Source organism: Ranitomeya imitator, chromosome 6 (assembly GCF_032444005.1).
Source record: "Ranitomeya imitator isolate aRanImi1 chromosome 6, aRanImi1.pri, whole genome shotgun sequence".
Taxonomy (NCBI): domain Eukaryota; kingdom Metazoa; phylum Chordata; class Amphibia; order Anura; family Dendrobatidae; genus Ranitomeya; species Ranitomeya imitator.
The window spans coordinates 425,050,058-425,067,776 of NC_091287.1; the positions used below are offsets into that span (position 1 = coordinate 425,050,058).

Consider the following 17,719-nt stretch of genomic DNA (forward strand, 5'->3'; position numbering starts at 1 on the left):
TCAGTCTAATTCAAAGTAATTAAAAAGATGTCATTTAAAAGATGGATGTTAAAAAATTAATGGAGCAGACTACGTCTGGAGCAGACGCCTGCATGTGAATTTGTGTTGGTAAGTGGCTTCAGCTGTGAGAGCATGTGTGGCCAGAACACATGTTCAGAGTAAAACAAAGATCATAAAAGGGGGAGGAGGGATTAGACTGACCACTCAGAGGTATGCATGGAAGACACCAGAGAAGTGAAGTGAAGTACAGTATGGAACAAAAGTTAAGGGTGAGCAGTGCATACAAGAGAAAAAAAAATGAAGATCAGATAGACATTCAGGGTCTAGGAGAAGCTGGAGACATTCAGTGCATACCAGACGGAAAAAAATGGAGATCAGATAGACATTCAGGGTCTAGGAGAAGCTGGAGACATTCAGTGCATACCTGTGGGAAGAGGATAATGAACCAGGACTAGCCTGGTGAGGCCTTTATTTACTGAGACTAGATTGGGCTTATTAGTTTCAATCACACACATGGACCATGGCTGACAGTCCCTCTTCTCCCTCTGTTCCCTTCTCACAGCTCTGTACTGCAGCAATTAAGAGATCTGTCACAGGGGAGCAGAGGTGCCAGAAGGAACTCAAGCTGTGAAGACATCAGCATTGCAGGAACTGTCCATCATGGTCAGGGTGTGTGACTACTAAACCTAGACTAGTCTCAGTGAGTAAACATCTCAATAGACTAGTCCGCATTCATTAGCATACATTGGTGTTATATATACTGGAAGTGCGACTACCAGAAGAAAATTAAGTGATTTTCTCCCAGTAGCCACTTGCTTCCAGTCATTGGGGCAATGCATGGAGTTGTTACTGCTCCCTACTCACAGTAGAGCAGGCTGTAAATCAGCTTTCTCAAAGTATAGTAAGCAGTGACTATAACTGCTCCCTGCATCGGCCCGATGTTTGGAAACACGCAGCTACAGGGAGAATATAACATCATTTTATCCATGTAGCTGCAATTCCAGTAAAGCGACTACAAACTGTTCTAATTGTTACTACTCTTATATCTGCAAGTAAATAGCATTTCTCGAGGTGACAGTTTCCCTTTAAGCAATAAAATAATTAATTGGGTACCTGAATAATGGACTAAAAAGAGTAGTTTAAAAGCGTCAAGGGAACTGACAAGTTATCTTTGAACAAAATTAAATTAAATTAAATTAAAATGAATGTTTAGTCTTCATTTACCCAAACTATACTGTGCAGAGAAAACACCTACTCAGCTAATCACCGGCCGTGGCATTGACCGGCCTCAGCCATACGCTACCGCTACCGACATGTTCACCGGGACCAAGAAGTGGAGAATCCTTTTATTAGAAGAATGTATTATTTGTTTTCTTTCCAATGTTTCTACATTTTTCTGGTTTGTCTTATTGAATGCATTTCTTCCTATTCGTTTCTGTGGTTTTTAACGATATTGACGACTATTTCATAACTAAACTCTTAGGGCTACTGGGCTCCCAGTTTTGTGACTCTTACTAATCTGTTTGAGAAATACAGTATTATCCTCACAATGCACATTTATAAGACTAGGGATTTAAAGACCACACAGACGTCTCTATTACAGCATTTGCAGAAAGTCACCATAGACTTATTTCAATTGTTCATTTTTTCTTAATAAAAACAGTGGACTCACAATACACTATGGCAACAAATAATCCACTTAATGATTCAATTTCTCAGGAGGGATGAGCATAATGATTTCACTCCTCTGTTATTTACCCAGCAGCGTTTCAAGGGCTATTCCATGATAATCTTCTCACAAACAATTCAAAGACTCCACTGCAATGAATATTTACTGATTCTACTCACCATTGAAAAAGGACAAGTTCTATTTAATATTTTTTTAAATGTTATAAAAACATCGCTCAAATATTGCTAGCAATTTTAATAATTTTGGGGAATATATAATATTTAATGTGTTATATATTGGATTATTATTACATATGTGCAAGCAAAAAGCAATAAGTTATTTACCTAAGTTTTGGGTTAATATCACGAAAATAATAAGTAAATCAAGGTGTAAATTGTAAAACAGATACGACATTTATAAACCCATAAAATCAAACCCCTACTATGTTACTATGTTACTATGTTACTTATTCATAGCAGATATTTGAAGCTCCACACCCAGTCTGTAACAAGATACTCAACCCTTGTTCCTCAGCAACTTCTAGTGTCAACTTGTAACAGCCAGGACAATTTACTATGTGTTCACTGCTAACACCAGATGTCATTTGGAAGTAGCTGAATAGCTGAGTGTCATTTAAAAGCAGCAAGCCCTCACCTTGTAACATCCCGGAAAAGACCAGGGCCAAATATTATACAGTTTTTATGGATGTTGGTTATATATTTCACTAGGTACATTTTGTTTCTAAACTTTATAAACATAGTAAGAGCCCTGTACAAAGGTGTTAAAGAGGTTGTCCATTACTTTAGCATTGATGACCTATAATAAGGATAGATCACCGCATGTAACCACCGGTACCACGCCGGCATCCTTATGGCACAGCATAGTGGCAGTTCCTACCTATCGATACTGGCATGATTCTCACCACATCACCCTGAATAGGGGACTCTTTTGACATAATTCACATACAGACTTTCTTGATAAAAGGCAATGGTGCCGAAACGTCGGATGGATTGATGTCTGTTTTCCTATCATGTCAGCTGTTCATTAAATTGCAAATTATTTGAAAATTCATTATACTTGTGACTTTGTTGGAGTGCCAAAGGTTATCTTTTTTATGATATAGTACGGATAGGACATCAATGTCTGGTTGGGGTTTGACTCCCGGCACCACCGCTGATCAGCTGTAGTTATCGAGGTCAGCCAGAAGTCCTCACTTGCAGAGTGGCCACCACAGGATACCACACATCCGTCTTCTATTGATTTGAATAGTAGGTGGATGTGCAGTACCCGGCAGCGACCACTATCAGAAGACAGTCAGCTCCACAAGTGTGAACTGCTAGCCACCACCGTTGTTGACACCGATAACATCTGATCGGCGGGGATGTCGGGAGTCAGACATTGATGACATTAATGATAAAGTAGTGGACAACCTCTTTAAAGGTGAAACATGAGGTTGTATGGCATTAGAAAAATGTCTCTTTTTTTCTAAAGAAGCAGTGCAACTCTTGTCTTGTATTGACACACAATTCCAGTCATTGAATAGAGCTTAAAGGGTATTTTCAAGATTGGAAGTTATCCCCTATTCATTAGATAAAGGAAAACTTACCGACCTCTATAAATCCAACTACTGGGACCCCCGTCAATTTTTAAAGCTAGGGCTCTAAAGAGCTAAAGAGCCCGTGTGAATGGAATGGTGATTGATCATGCACTCATCTACTCAATTCACCCTTCATGAGACCATCGGAGATGCAGTGCACATGATCGACCACAGCTCCATTCACGTGGGACTCTTTGGAACCCTAGTTCTCTGGATCAGTGGAGATCCAAGCAGTGAACCTTCAGCAACAGGAAATTTATCTCCTGTCCAATGGATAGGTAATAACTTCCATACTTGAGGATACCCTTTTAAGCTCTATTCACTTGACTGGGATGGAGTCGCAATAAAAGGTCTGAGTTGTGAATATCATTTAAACTGCAATATCAATAATGGGTCAAAGAAAAGAGCATCACTATTTCTAGAGAAAATGTAGATTCTTTTTTCAAAACTCTGAAAAACGATTTAATAATTTTAGAACAAAGAAATGTCTATGTTAAGACCAAAGAAAATTGTCATAATCACTAGAAAGACCTAAAAATGTAGAGGTGTAAGTCAATCTATGGGCAGAATGTTATAGATTAGGGAGATCTGAGCAGATCGATGTATAGTTTTGTGGGAAAAGATTAAATATAACCTGTAATTTAGACATACAAAGTCATACAGGGATAACGGTCAATAACCAATTAGGACCACCATTTTGACTGCTAAGCAGAGATTTTCATGAATAAAGTACAAACTATATCAATTTTTTACTCCTCAAACCTGAATATCGGTTTGTTCACCTTCTCTTGCTCTATAACATTATGATTGCAGATCAAACATCATCATAATAAATGCAACAGGGATGTTACATTTTTCTTAACTCGGTTTGTTTTCTCCTCTTCTTCCCAGAGCCATAACGCTTTTACTTTTCTGTCCAGATAAACATATGAGGGCTTTTTTTGAGTGACAAGGTGTGCTCCTGAATAACACCATGCATTTTACAACAGAGTGTACTGGAAAATTAGAAAAAATTTCCAAATGGTGAGAAATTTAGAAAAAAATGCAATTCTGACATTTTTGGGGAGTAATTGTTTTTATTGTGTACATTTTGTGGTAATGACACGTTAATCTGCTCATTAGTACGATTACCAGAATGCCAAACATTTCCATTTGTTTTTATTATTTTAGTGGTGAAAGAAAAATCAGAAGTTTGCAAAAAAAAAAAAAAGACATTGGGTTATGTTGCCGTTTTCCAAAACCCACAAGGTTTCCACTTTTTTGTCGATGAAGCTATTTGATGGCTCTCTTTATGCGGGGCGAAACAACGTTTTTATTGATACTATTTTGGTATAGATGTGACATTTTGATTGCTTCTTACAGCATTTTTGTGATATTGCAGATGGAAAAAAAACATAATTTTGACGTTCTTGAACTTTTTTCATTTAAGGTGTTAACCAATTTGGTTAATTATTTTTATATTTTGATACATCGGACTTTTCTAAACTCAACGATGCCACATATGCGCATTTTAAAAATGTGTTTATTATTTTTAATGAGGGAAAAGGAGGGGGTGATTTGAACTTTTTAACTTTTAGGATTTTTTTTATTTAATTTTTTCATATTTTTTAACTTTTTTAAAATTTTTAACTTTTTCTAATAGTCCCCTTAAGGTACTTGATGCTGCGAAAGTCTGATTGTTTGTGCAATGCCAAATTCTTGGACACAATTCTTGGCCACAAGGGATCCAAAGGATTTCTGTAATGCCAATAATGCCAAGAACAGAGGTCTTTAGCAGACCTCCTGCTGTCTCAGCAACCCATCGATGACCCAGGATCATGTCAGGAGCTTGCCAATGGATGCATGGAATGAAGCGTCCCCATGTCGGCGGGTTTTAAATGTCGCTGTCAGAGATTGACTGTGGCATTTAACAGGTTAATAATAGCAGCCAGAGCTTCACTTCACCCGTGATGTTTAGAGGCTGGTCCTGGCTGTTAAACACAGCTTTGACCTGCAGGGTATGGGGCGGGTTCTCCCTGTGAGTCTGCTCCTCCATACATCCGCTTTTAACTTGCACCGTATATGTGTGACCGATGTTATGAAGGGGGTAAGGCCCCAATACTCATTAGGCTAATTTTGTCCAAACCCTTCAATATTGAATGATTCAGCCGACAGGTTAATATGTATAATGAACCTTGACTCTCCCAGGCAGATGATGTCAGGGGTGATAAGTATTCTGCATATCCGATTTCGGACTGACAATCCTATTATTCTATAAGAAATACAGGTGCTTCTCAAAAAATTTGAATATCATCAAAAAGTTAATTTATTTCAGTTCTTCAATACGAAAAGTAAAACTCATATATTATATAGAGTCATTACAAACAGAGTGATCTATCTCAAGTGTTTATTTCTGTCAATGTTGATGATTATGGCTTACAGCCAATGAAAACCCAAAAGTCATTATCTCAGTAGATTAGAATAATTACTAAAAAACACCTGCAAAGGCTTCCTAAGCATTTAAAAAGGTTCCTTAGTCTGTTTCAGTAGGCTCCACGATCATGGGCAAGGGGAAGACTGCTGACTTGACAGATGTCCAGAAGGCAGTCATTGACACACTCCACAAGAAAGGTAAGCCACAAAAAGTAATTGCTAAAGAATCTGGCTGTTCAGTGTGCTGTATCCAATATATTAATGGAGAGTTGAGTGGAAGGAAAAAGCGTGGTGGAAAAAGGTGCACAAGCAACCGGGATAACCGCAGCCTTGAAAGGTGAAAGGATTGTTAAGAAAAGGCCATTCACAAATTTGGGGAGATTCACAAGGAGTAGACTGCTGCTGGAGTCATTGCTTCAAGAGCCACCACACACAGACATATCCAGGACATGGGTTACAAGTGTCACATTCCTTGTGTCAAGCCAATCGTGACCAATAGACAATGCTAGAAGTGCCTTACCTGGGCCAAGGAGGAAAAGAACTGGACTGTTGCTCAGTGGTCCAAAGTGATGTTTTCAGATGAAAGTCAATTTTGAATTTCATTTGGAAATCAAGGTCCCAAAGTCTGGAGGAAGAGTGGAGAGGTACACAATCCAAGCTGCTTGAATTTTAATGTGAAGTTTCCACAATCAGTGATGGATTGGGGAGCCATGTCATCTGCTAGTAAATGTCCATTATGTTTTATCAAGACTAAAGTCAGGGCAGCCATCTACCAGGAAATTTTAAAGCTCTTCATGCGTCCCTCTGCTGACAAGCTGGAAATTTCATTCTCCAGCAGGACTTGGCACCTATCCACACTGCCAAATGTACCAATACCTGATTTAAAAACAACAGTATCACTGTGCTTGATTGGCCAGCAAACTCACCTGACCATAACCCCATAGAGAATCTATGGGGTATTGTCAAGTGGAAGATGAGAGACACCAGACCAACAAGGCAGACAAGCTGAAGGCTGATATCAAAGCAACCTGGGCTTCCATAACACCTCAGCAGTGCCACAGGCTGATCGCCTCCATGCCATGCCGCATTGATGCAGTAACTGATGCAAAAGGAGCCCTGACCAAGTATTGAGTGCATTTACTGAGCATACATTTCAGTAGGCCAGCATTTTGGATTTTAAAATAATTTTTCAAGCTGGTGTTATAAAGTATTCCAATTTACTGAGACAATGACTTTTGGGTTTTCATTGGCTGTAAGTAGTGTTGAGCGATACCGTCCGATACTTGAAAGTATCGGTATCGGATAGTATTGGCCGATACCCGAAAAGTATCGGATATCGCCGATACCGATACCCGATACCAATACAAGTCAATGGGACACCAAGTATCGGAAGGTATTCTGATGGTTCCCAGGGTCTGAAGGAGAGGAAACTCTCCTTCAGGCCCTGGGATCCATATTAATGTGTAAAATAAAGAATTAAAATAAAAAATATTGATATATTCACCTCTCCGGCGGCCCCTGGACATCACCGCGGGTAACCGGCAGGCTTCTTTGTTTAAACTGAGCGCGTTTAGGACCTGAGAATGACGTCGCGGCTTCTGATTGGTCGCGTGCCGCTCATGTGACCGCCACGCGACCAATCAGAAGCCGCGATGTCATTCGCAGGTCCTAAATTCCTAGAATGAGGAGTTTAGTGCCTGAGAATGACGTCGCGGCTTGTGATTGGTCGCGTGGCGGTCACATGAGCGGCACGCGACCAATCAGAAGCCGTGACGTCATTCTCAGGTCCTAAACGCGCTCATTTTAAACAAAGAAGCCTGCCGGTTACCCGCGGTGATGTCCAGGGGCCGCCGGAGAGGTGAATATATCAATATTTTTTATTTTAATTCTTTATTTTACACATCACTATGGATCCGATACCGATTCCCGATACCACAAAAGTATCGGAACTCGGTATCGGAATTCCGATACCGCAAGTATCGGCCGATACCCGATACTTGCGGTATCGGAATGCTCAACACTAGCTGTAAGCCATAATCATCAACATTAACAGAAATAAACACTTGAAATAGATCACTCTGTTTGTAATGACTCTATATAATATATGAGTTTCACTTTTTGTATTGAAGAACTGAAATAGCTTAACTTTGATATTCTAACTTTGTGAGAAGCACCTGTAAGTTGCTGGCAGAAATGTCTGGCAGGGGCTCTAATTATGGGGAACATAGGAGCACTTGACAGAGTAAGCATCTCTGTGTATGAGTAAGTCGAGCGAGGATAACGGGCGACCGTACCATTGTTCAAGGGACAGCCATCCAATGTCTATGAGGGTCTTTAGTTATAAAAAATTAAATCTTTATAATGATACAATGAAATTATGTATGCCCCTTTTCTTATGAAGTGTACTGACTCAAAAAATAATCATGGAAAAACCCTCATAAGGAAATTTATTACCGTTTTGTTTAGAGGTATTGCATATTTCTAAGCATGAACATTGATCAATCTTTCATATTCATACTAGAGGTTTTAAGGTAGAAATCTCAGGGGTATTATCATTCTGCTTGCTTCTAAAAATGTGGTTTTTTTTTTTGCAAATTAACTTTGCACAAACAAACAAAAAAGTCTAATGTTTTAGAGCAATTTTTGTCCGATTCCAGCTTTTATTTGTGTCAGAGAATCAGAGCAAATCGGAATCTAGGCTTCCATCCACACTGTAAGATTTGGTCATGGTCAGGGATTAGAAGAGGTAATCTTCACTATGCTGATCACATAGATTGCACTTGGCTGACTTTTTAAAGATTGGCTTTACGCGGAATAAAACTCATAGTGGTTATCTGGTTTTGCCATAGAGTCAAAATAGAGCCTATATTCCTGTGTACCAGTTTAAAAGGGATTTGTCACAAGACAGACCAGTACTTCTTTTTTGCACTCACTGAACAGAATCCCATTTGGATTGTCAATTTAAATTGCACATTGTATGCAATGTTAGTTGCCCTTGGCCTCTTGGCTGAGGGGCACAATATAGTTGTAGCCATAGCACTTTAACACCAAAAGGAGATATGACCATGTGGTTACTCTCTGCCAAACACAACAATAAGCAATTTAAATGGAATCTGTCAACAGGTTTTTTCCACCTAATCTGAGAGCAGCATCATATAGAGTAAGATACCCTGATTCCAGTGATGTGTCATTTAATGGGCTGTCTGTTTTAGTTTTGATAAAGTTACTGTTTCTCAGCAGGAGATTATCACTGGAGGACTAGTAAACCTGATACCATCTAGTCCTCCATATTTATGAGCTCTGTGTAACCTCACCCCCACCACTAATTAACAGTGCTCTGTCTATACACAGTGTACAAAGAAAGCAGCCAATCAGTGGTGTGGGCGGGGTTATACAGAGCTCAGCCTTCAAAGAATTAGTAGATCTGCAGCAGAGAAAAAATTAATTTCATCAAAACTATAGTAAGCAGCATAGCACTGTATACAACGCTGGACTTAGGGTTTCTTCTCCACCAAAGCTGGTGACCGCTTTCCTTTAATCCCTTCCAAACATATGGCGTACAGTTATTTCATATGTCTGGTCCCTGACTTTGACGAAGGCTTGCAAACCATGCCCACATCTTCACCAGCAGATGATGGCTTAATTATTCAGCCATCATCTGCCTCTAACAGTCGCAGGTGAAGCTGTGCTGGTAAACTGTTAAACACTCCTGCCAATGTCTGACAGCAATTAATGTGTGCTGGCAAGGGGCACGTCATTCCACTCGCCCATCCATACGCCCGTAGCATGATCAAGGAGTGCCGATGTGTTGCCATGACAATCTGGGAGCTGCAACCTGTCATTACGATATTCCTGTGAAAGCCAGCGTTTACTTGGCGTCCATAGGAGACCATGATTTTCACTATACATAACAGTGCTAATGAACTGCTATGTATAGTACAAGCGATCGGATGATTGCAGGTTCAAGTCAACTAAGTGGACTAACAAATATAATAAAAATGGATTTTTGTTTTTTTTTAAATAAGGAAATTAATGTAAAAAATTTTTTAAATCACCCCACCTTTTGCCTCAATAAAAATAAAGCAATTAAAAAAAATAAAAATAAAAAACACACACATTTGATATCACTGCGATTGGTAAAAGAAGTGACAAGAAAAAAACTTAAAACGCCTCCACAACATTGCAACAAAATGCAATAAGAGGCAATCAAAATATCGTATCTATCACAAACTGGTATCATCAACATCAACTCAGGTTGCAAAAAAAAAGCCATCACACAGCCCCAGATCTGGAAAAATGAAACTCTACAGGTCTCAAAAAAATGACAACGCAAATTTATAAATTTACGATTTTTTTTTCACAATGGACATAAAAAAAATATACGTTTGATATTTGTGTAATAGCGCTGACATAAAGAATCATGATGCAGGTCAGTTTTACCATATCGGAAATATGGTAAATAAAAAACCTGAAAAACTATTGTGGAATTGATCTTTTTGGCAAATGTTAGCGCTATATAAAAAAAAATAAAGGTTATTTCAATGCATTTGGAATTTTTTTCCCACTTTACATCACATGATGAAAATATTATGTCATTCAAAAGTACAATTCGTTCCTCAAAAAACAAGCCCTCGTATGGCTATGTTGATGGAAAAATAACAAAAATGTATGGCTCTTGGATAAAGGGGAGGAAAAAATGAAAATAAAAAAAATAAATTGGCCATGACATGAAGGTGTTGAATCCTTCCCACTGTACCAGTTGTTTTTTTTTTGCTTGTTTCCCTCCTCTCTATCCAAGAGCCTTAACATTTTATATTTTTGTTGATATAGCCATATGAGGAACTTGTTTTAAATATACCATATTGGAAAATATTACTGTTAATTTTAGGTTTTCGGTTATGCTTAAGTCAAATTTATATATCTTTTAAATATTGAATTACTTTTAAAAATCGAAAATAAAAAAAGTTGCTTTCTGCCCCATTTGTATATTCTGAGACCCATATATTTTTTAACATTTTTGGGCAGCATCAAGATTTTTGTTATCAGTTTGCCTTGCATACAACTTTTTGATCCCTTTGTATTCCATTATTTCGGGGGGGGGGGGGGGGGGGGAATATGACCTGATGCAGCTGATACCAGTGGATGGCAGCCGTGTTTTTTATGGCAGGCTCAGCTACCGCACCCGACATGTGGGGAATGGGTTCATTTTAACAGTGTATGCTACATAAACTCACAAGTTCCTGCAGATGGTTTACATTCTCTTTATTAAAAGGTAGTAATTAGAGATAAGCAAATAAAGTTACAAAACCTCGCATTTGCCAAAATACTTTTTATTTTTGGAATTCACTTTTACGAGGAATTCTAATAATGGCGGTCACTTGCCCGCCATTATTCTGAACCATACAAGGTCATCAAAAGTACATCTAGCTTTTGTGTGGCCTGGAAGGATTCTGCCAGTATATGCAGAGGGTCACGGCCCATGTCTTGATGTCATGGCGCAGTGAACTTTTGCACTAGGGCAGAAGCTTCCAGTTTGAGCAGATGGGAATCAGAAAAGGTGGTGAGGTCCTGTCGGGAGTCCTTGAGCAGTGAAGGGGCCAGAGAGGTGACCGGTATGGTGAAAATAAGGATTCTTTTTAGTTTTTTACATATGGTTACAAAGTTCTGGCGTCTAGAGGGACCCCAGTGCATAATAAAGGACACTAAATAACTTGTCCGTGAATCAAATTTCCCAGAAAAAAATGCGCGAGCATGTGAATTAGAACGTTGCCTGATCCGATCATCTCTAGTAGCGATTATTAACCGGTAGTCTTGCAATAAAGCTACTTACTGTACTATGTGCACCCAATGTAGGGTACTTCCAAGTACTATTTTTTATCCGAGTACTATTTTTTATCTTTCAGGTGTACGTGTTTTTTCCTGAAAAACAAGGAGTTGTGGTGTAATTGTGTTGAAGTAAACAGCATCAGACCAGTCTATTTAAGTGTAAATTATTAATCTGACTTTTTGGACATACACCTTAAGAAATGGATCATTATACCCGACCTCACTGTAGGGTTTTAATAATGGAGGGCTAAACGATCACTTTCAGTTCATGGTAAACAGATTAGAACATACCTAATTCACCATGTACTCTGCTCATCCATACGGAGGAGGCTCTGCGTGAAATCCCCTAGAACAATGGCAGCGAGAAAGGCATATGCCTCTAGAAAATCATAGCTATCTGAAATCTGCAGCTCAAAAATTCAGCTCCATTACCCAGGAAAAAATGGAGCAATTTTTCCTTCCTACAGAGAGCAATTGGGCATGTCTTGCACCCCACTGATCTCATAATTCTCCTTTAAATCTGAAAAATATCTCCCCTCCATATAAAAATATGAAATGTGTTTTCCATTGCATAAATCCCTCGCACAAAGTTATTGTAGATACTGTACGGCACATCCCTTGTTTTTGTGGAATTTAACGCTAATGTGAAAAGCTGTTTATTCACAGCTCAGTAGACACTACAACCTCCAGGATTTTGGATTCTCCTACCTTGGCAGACAGACCCAATGGTTTGTTGGACAGGATCTCTGCTGCTGCTTCCCTGCAGCGGGTGGAAAGGTTGAGAATGGCAGCAGCTGCTGCTATGTGGGTGTCTTCACTACACTGACCATAGCTGTAAGAGCTGGCATGACAGGGACTCTGTGTGTGGGCGCTAGGCAGTCGGTTGGAAGATCTCACTGGACTTGTAAATTGTTTTGCTGTGAAAGAGAGACGTGATTACATGCATGCAACATATGATTTTCTTCATGTCAGAATAATTGAAAATTTGAACATAAATCTGATTTTTTGTTCTATATTTATATACGGAACATCAAAGTTTTTTTTTTTCTATGTTGTTTTAATTCCATGTCCAAACAGATTCATTAGAAATTTAAACAAAACATCAGAGATATTCACTAAAGGTACCTTCACACATAACGATTTCGTTATCGATATCGTTGCATTTTGTGACGTAGCAACGATATCGTTAACGAAATCGTTATGTGTGACAGCGACCAACGATCAGGCCCCTTTTGGGAGATCGTTGATCACTGGGAATGATCAGGGCCTTTTTTTTGGTCGCTGATCACCCGCTGTCATCGCTGGATCGGCGTGTGTGATGCCGATCCAGTGATGTGTTCACTGGTAACCAGGGTAAATATCGGGTTACTAAGCACAGGGCCGCGCTTAGTAACCCGATGTATACCCTGGTTACCATTGTAAAAGTAAAAAAAAAACAAACAGTACATGCTCACATTCCGGTGTCTGTCCCCCGGCGTCAGCTTCCCGCACTGACTGTGTCAGTGCCGGCCGGCCGTAAAGCAGAGCACAGCGGTGATGTCACCGCTGTGCTCTGCTTTATGGCCGGCCGGCGCTGACACAGTGCAGTGAAGCTGACGCCGGGGGACAGACACCGGAATGCGAGTACGTAGTGTTTGTTTTTTTTAACTTTTACAATGGTAACCAGGGTAAACATCGGGTTACTAAGCACGGCCCTGCACTTAGTAACCCGATGTTTACCCTGGTTACCCGGGGACTTCGGCATCGTTTGTCGCTGGGGAGCTGTCTGTGTGACAGCTCCCCAGCGACCACACAACGACCTAAACAGCAACGCTGCAGCGATCGACGTCGTTGTCTATATCGCTGCAGCGTCGCTAAATGTGACGGTACCTTTAGACCACATTCACACATCGGCATGTACTGGTGATGTCCTTTCTTTATTCTCGGACAATACATTGGCATGTAGAGTTTCATTGGTCCATGCACATATCAGTTTTAAAAATGGCTCTGTTTTTCTGATATGTGAAATTTATAGTATAATCACATTCACACTATCCGTATTTGGTCAGTATTTTACAATCAGTATTGTTAAGCCAAAACCAGGAGTGGGTGAAAAATGCAGAAGTGGTGACGTGTTTCTATTATACTTTTCCTCTGATTGTTCCTCTCCTGGTTATGGCTTATAAATACTGATGTAAAATACTGACCAAATACTGAATATATGAATGTGGTGTCCTATTCTCATCAGTTTTGTGATTAGGCTCAGCCATTCAAGTCTATGGGGATCTATGAGACTCAGATGAAAGTAGGAAGTCACACTTTGTACTTTAGTGCTACATCCTAGTTCCTTTAGTTTTTAACTGACGATTTGTTGTGAATCAATGGGTAAGAAACATTCAGTCTCTCTGCTTACATCAAAAAAAGAAAGAGGAAAAAAACTGATGGAACTTGAAAGCAACTAGGATGTAACTGGGATGAAGCATAACAGAAAATTCTCTTGAATGGTGACACTCAAAAGGATATGTATATTGGAGCTTAAATTGTACAAAATGTCATAAGAGGTTTTGGATATTATCATTTTTTATATATCATCAATGGTAATTATTGACATGTCTATATTTTCCCTCTATCAGTCTGTGCAACTGTACTGTTGCATAGTTGCCTATTTTTAATGGCTGTGTAACAGATCGCAAACAGGACAAGCAGCCTAAGAAAGGGAGAATCCTAGATGAACAAATCCTTTAAAATTGTGATATTTCGAGATTTAGACATGTTTAAAGTGAATGTTCAGTTGTGATAATGTTTCTTTTAATCATCAAACATTAAAGTGCACCTATCATTTCAGTCAATCTTCAGTAGAACCTGCTGCACGTGTACATGAGGAATAACACAATTTCTGGCCATCATATGACTTGTATCCTGCATTTTCAACAGTTTTTTCTTCTAATTCTAATTGGAGATTAGCGATTATGGTGTTTCCTGTACACAGTACACAGAAACAGAGGGATTACTCCTTATTTTTGCTTTTCTCTCTGCTGATAAGGAGCATCACAATTGAGGATTTTATATAGCAATATTGAGCTGTGTTGCTGTGAATCCAGCTGTGAACTAAGCAAAATCATTCACTGACTTTAGCAGAATTTGCCCATCTTTTTGCCTCACTGATCCTGACTCCTCTTGCCCTTCACATCTCCATAAAGTATAATAGAAAGTACAACCTGACACAACACTGTGGTGGCAGTCTCTCTCTTATTTTAAGGAAGATGGATGTGAGCTGCTTTACAGGGAGTAGATGGTAAGTTCAGGAGGCAGGGGGTAAAGAGATGTGTTTGATAGCTGGAGAAAGAATCAGGATTCTCTAACAAGATATATTACAACCTTTCTTATATTTGCTTGTACGGGCAGCACGGTGGCTCAGTGGATAGCACAGCAGCCTTGCAGCGCTGGGGTCCTGGGTTCAAATCCCACCAAGGACAACATCTGCAAGGAGTTTGTATGCTCTCCCCATGTTTGCGTGGGTTTCCTCCGGGTACTCCGGTTTCCTCCCACATTCCAATGACATACTGATAGGCAGTTTAGATTGTGAGCCCCATCGGGGACAGTGGTGATAATGTGTGCAAACTGTAAAGCGCTGCGGAATATGTTAGCGCTATATAAAAATAAAGATTATTATTACTATCGATTTATTCAAACTTTATTGAAGTGAGAGTGTCAATTTAACATTAACTGATTATGAGCCCAGTATATTTGTACCTTCTCCATTGCTTGTCTCTTGGCTGTGAACAACTGTTGCAATGGTGTGTTTCCCAAACACTTGGGCATCAAAGCTGGCATAGTCGAATGGAACTTTCCCAAATCTATCGTGCTCTTTAATGATAGTTGCTCGTGTTGTGGTAAGTGGTGCACTTCCATAACTGAATTGGGTAACTTCAAGGTGCTTGACACATGTTGCTCTGGCATATAAAAACAAAAAAAATCAGCAATGGTTCAGACAAATTCAAAGTTCTTCATGCATGTAGCTTTGCGAAATCAATACCTGTGAATAGATTCAAGGCTTGACCCACTACTACAGGAAAATTGTTTGTCTTGTGTTTTTGAAAGCTTCTCAGCTGCCGCGATTGGACAACCTGAAAGACTTAAGTCAAAAAAGTTAAGATGATTAGAAGCATTCCCAATACTTTCTTCTATACCAACCCTATAAACTAATACAAAAGCCTAATTTAGATAGCCTTAAAGGTACCGTCACACTCAGCGACGCTGCAGTGATATAGACAACGAGCTGACCTAAACTAGATCGCTGGAGCGTCGCTGTTTAGGTCACTGTAGAGACGTCAAACACAGCAACTCCAGAACAGTAACGGCAACTCACTTATCGTTCTCGCTGGTTGTTAACTCCATGTCAAACAGCCAGAGTGTACCAATCCGACACACATCTAGGGGCCCTATGCTTGTTGCTGGCGTCGTTGCTTTTGATGTCAAACATTACAATACACGCCGACCTGGTGACAAAATAAAGTTCTGGACTTCTAACTCCGACCAGCGATGGCACAGCGGGATCCAGATCGCTGCTGCGTGTCAAACACGAGATCGCTATCCAGGACGCTGCAACGTCACGGTCACGGATTGTTGTCGTTCTCTTTGCAAAGTTGCTGAGTGTGACGGTACCTTAAGGCTGCCTCCAGCTACCGCGTATTTAAAAGCCACAACACCAGGACCTTCTGCAGTTCAGCTGAGCCAAATTTAGGTCACTCCGATTTTTAATTAAATAAGTTTGTTTCGGTGTAGTAGAGCAGCCTTAGAAATATGTCTTTTTGCCTTCATGTGGACATAAAAATTTTGGTCAAAACATTTAACTCAGCCTAACTCAATATTTCTAACCTTAAATAAACTTGGCTACCATTTCAAATAACGGGGTTTGTCAAGTTTCTTATTTTTGGATTACATTTTCATATATTTTAAGTCTTACCTCTGACCAAACTGCTTTACGACAATGCACATCCTCCAGTCCCACATGCTATATAATAAAATGAATCCCTGTATTGAGTGATAAGGTTTGCTATCATTTTTGAGATTCCTTTCTAGCTTTATTATCCCTTTTTCATTTGATACTGCATTACTCTTTTTGATGTAGGTGGGGATATTTTATTTTCATGTACACATCTTTTGTCTCACTCACGTCTTTTGATTCCATGGAGTGATGGACAAACTAGATTGCATATTAGAACCATGTTTTATGCATTTTATTGCATGAAGTTTTTTCCTTTTATCTATGCCTATCTTTTTTTATATAATAAATTGATGGTTCTGGAATTTCCAGGCTGGTATCAGTTTCTTATTTTTCTGACTTATTTTGAGGCGCCCATTAGGTGTTATAAATGGCTTTATAAGTCTAATGTCTAATATTGACTCCAACAATCCCAATCATCTATGTTCTTCAATATAAACATTGATATGTATAGACACTTCCAATATTGTAAGACTATATTCGAAGTGTCTATGCATATCAATGTTTATATTGAAGCACTAGATTTTAAGGTTGAAAGTAGACATAAGGTTAAAGGTGAGGGCAGCTAACTGTGTTTAGAATAACTATGGGGTAATGTATGTGTCTATGACAGCTTGAGCAATATTATGATTTTTGACCTGAAATGTTAATGCCTATAGGATAGATAGTTGTACATATGTATACATGATTATGAGGTTTCTCTCTGGTCTAATTTTCAGGTTTATTGTTTTCATCATCTATATGTTGGAGTATCTCCAAGATTATAAATGACTCAATGGAGTCACAATTTAAAACCTGTTCTCTTCTGTATCATCTGGTTTACAAACACGGCACATAGTCTTTTCACAGTTTTAAATCACTATTTTAATTTAAATAAATCTGTGGCTTCAGTAAATTTAAAAATGCTTCCCAGCAAGCCAACCATCTGCTCAATCCTGATTTGTTACAAAATGCTTCCTTTGTAGTCGGCAGCCTATTGCTTTATCCAAACAGTCATTTGTCCCGTCAATCATAGTTCAATCATTCAACAATTGTAAATCCACCGGTTGCTCACGATACCTTCTGTGTGTGTTGCGATTACTGTTAACATGCCCTCTCCCCGTACATCCTGGTGTTGGACACTTCAGCACATTTTCATGCATGGCCAAAACTGATTAAAGAAAAATAAAGTTTTATTTAGAAACGTTTTTACGGCAATTATAGCCAAGTGAATTAATCCCTGAAATGAATA

At 39.2% G+C, this 17,719-nt stretch overlaps 1 protein-coding gene across 3 annotated transcripts in view; it reads right to left on the reverse strand.

Annotated features, from left to right (window-relative positions):
- Positions 1-17,719, reverse strand: part of ST18 (ST18 C2H2C-type zinc finger transcription factor) — a 524,976-nt gene that overhangs the window by 186,259 nt on the left and 320,998 nt on the right. For all 3 annotated transcript variants that reach the window (XM_069731333.1, XM_069731332.1, XM_069731331.1), the window contains exons 8-11: positions 17,548-17,638; positions 15,520-15,618; positions 15,237-15,436; positions 12,213-12,421 (exon numbers count right to left, since the gene is read on the reverse strand). In XM_069731333.1, the coding sequence (XP_069587434.1) occupies positions 12,213-12,421; positions 15,237-15,436; positions 15,520-15,618; positions 17,548-17,638 (599 nt within the window). The remainder of the gene's footprint in view (positions 1-12,212; positions 12,422-15,236; positions 15,437-15,519; positions 15,619-17,547; positions 17,639-17,719) is intronic.